At 37.7% G+C, this 1,580-nt stretch overlaps 1 protein-coding gene across 1 annotated transcript in view; it reads left to right on the forward strand.

Moving 5' to 3' along the window:
- LOC117386344 (serine/threonine-protein phosphatase PP1-beta catalytic subunit-like) overlaps positions 1-690 on the forward strand; it is a 40,265-nt gene extending 39,575 nt beyond the window's left edge. The window contains exon 8 of the mRNA XM_033983693.2: positions 274-690. Within this exon, the coding sequence (XP_033839584.1) occupies positions 274-378 (105 nt within the window). The 3' untranslated portion in view covers positions 379-690. The remainder of the gene's footprint in view (positions 1-273) is intronic.
- The last annotated feature ends 890 nt before the right edge of the window (positions 691-1,580 follow it).

The following is a 1,580-nucleotide window of genomic DNA, read 5'->3' on the forward strand; positions in this document are numbered from 1 at the left end:
CTATATTCCACTATCTATGCCATCGGTTACTTTTTTTTTCCTCATGAAAAATATACCTGGAGTTGTCTTTTGTTTCATTCACACATATTTAACACACAAACCCTGCATATTTTATTATTTAGTACTTCTCTCAAACAGAAAACACTCTGTTCCATCTTGTGATATGGTAGTAGGCTTATAATGTATATAGTACTCTGGGTTGTTTGTCATATTGAGAGACTGCAAAATTCTGTATCCTTTAAAAATCTAAAATGGCGTCCTTTTTACTTCCAGATCCTGAAGCCGTCTGAGAAGAAAGCCAAGTACCAGTATGGAGGAATGAACGCGGGACGCCCAGTGACTCCCCCCCGCACAGCCCAACCCCCGAAGAAACGATGAACCCATCACATGCACACACATACACACACACATAAAAACACAACCCCACACAAGGAGGAGGAAGACATCTTGAAGTTCATCAGTGCAACTTTTTTGAAAACAAGTGTTAAGAATGGAATAAACCAGTCTAAGGGTCGTTCTGTTTGCATAGTCCAAAATACTTTTTTCTCCTTTGTTTCGTTTTATTTCACTTTTACGTGTTTTCTTTGAGGACGGAATGACGACTAGTTTACCACAGCGCCCCCTACCTGTACAGACGCAGAACAGGAGTTGATGACAACTGCTGGCTTTTCAATAAATACAGGGAACAAACTTGTGGCTTTGTGTGATTTGTAGCAGACATATAAAATATCTTTCTTTAATTTTGACAATATTTGTTACAGTAACTAATGCCAATGAGAGCAACAGGTCTAACAGGTATCCACACTTCAAACTCCACCCCTTTAGCCAAGTGTGTGATTACAGCCAGATGTTTTTCATTAGTCTTTTGTGACGCAGACAAAGGTACTCACAATACAGCCACTGGAATTTCCGCTACGCACCGAGGCAAGTTCCGGAGGGTAAAAATTTAAATTAATTTTGTATTTTCTTGACTTTAACGCAAATATTTTAACAAATAAAAATAAAGAATACAATAAAATATCTTCTAAATAAACTTGCATACTATTGGTATAAATGTAGGATAATGGTTAAATGAGGGCAAGTTTGTTTTTGATTTTGCCCGCTTATGAGTTCCATTACTTTGGACAATGAGGTGGTAACGCTAACAGTACAACCCTTGTCATCATAGTAACACATTACTTTAGTATTAAAGGAACTGTATGTAGCATGGACATTGACTGTATGGGTTGGCAGTGCCTTAACCTGGAGATAGGACACATACAAGTTCTTCTCATTTTCAGTGTGGACAAGGCCATGCCTCATGTGAAAGCTCAACCTCCTGATTTCATTTAGTGAATGCAAAGGCTGCACTAGCACCGATTAACGATTGATCTGAATCGTCACTACCTAAACCCACTACCTGCAGTCAGAGAATCCTTTTAGGTTTATCCAACTGGATTTTGACATTAAAACTGAGCCTCACACGCATCTCATTTGGGTTGCCTTTCTGATTAGAGAATATCATTAGAGAGATTAGAGAATATCATTATAACATGTATAAACAGGATGACATATCTAATGTTTTTATATGATTTTATTTT

The sequence above is a fragment of the Periophthalmus magnuspinnatus genome, chromosome 18, assembly GCF_009829125.3.
Source record: "Periophthalmus magnuspinnatus isolate fPerMag1 chromosome 18, fPerMag1.2.pri, whole genome shotgun sequence".
NCBI classification, from domain to species: domain Eukaryota; kingdom Metazoa; phylum Chordata; class Actinopteri; order Gobiiformes; family Gobiidae; genus Periophthalmus; species Periophthalmus magnuspinnatus.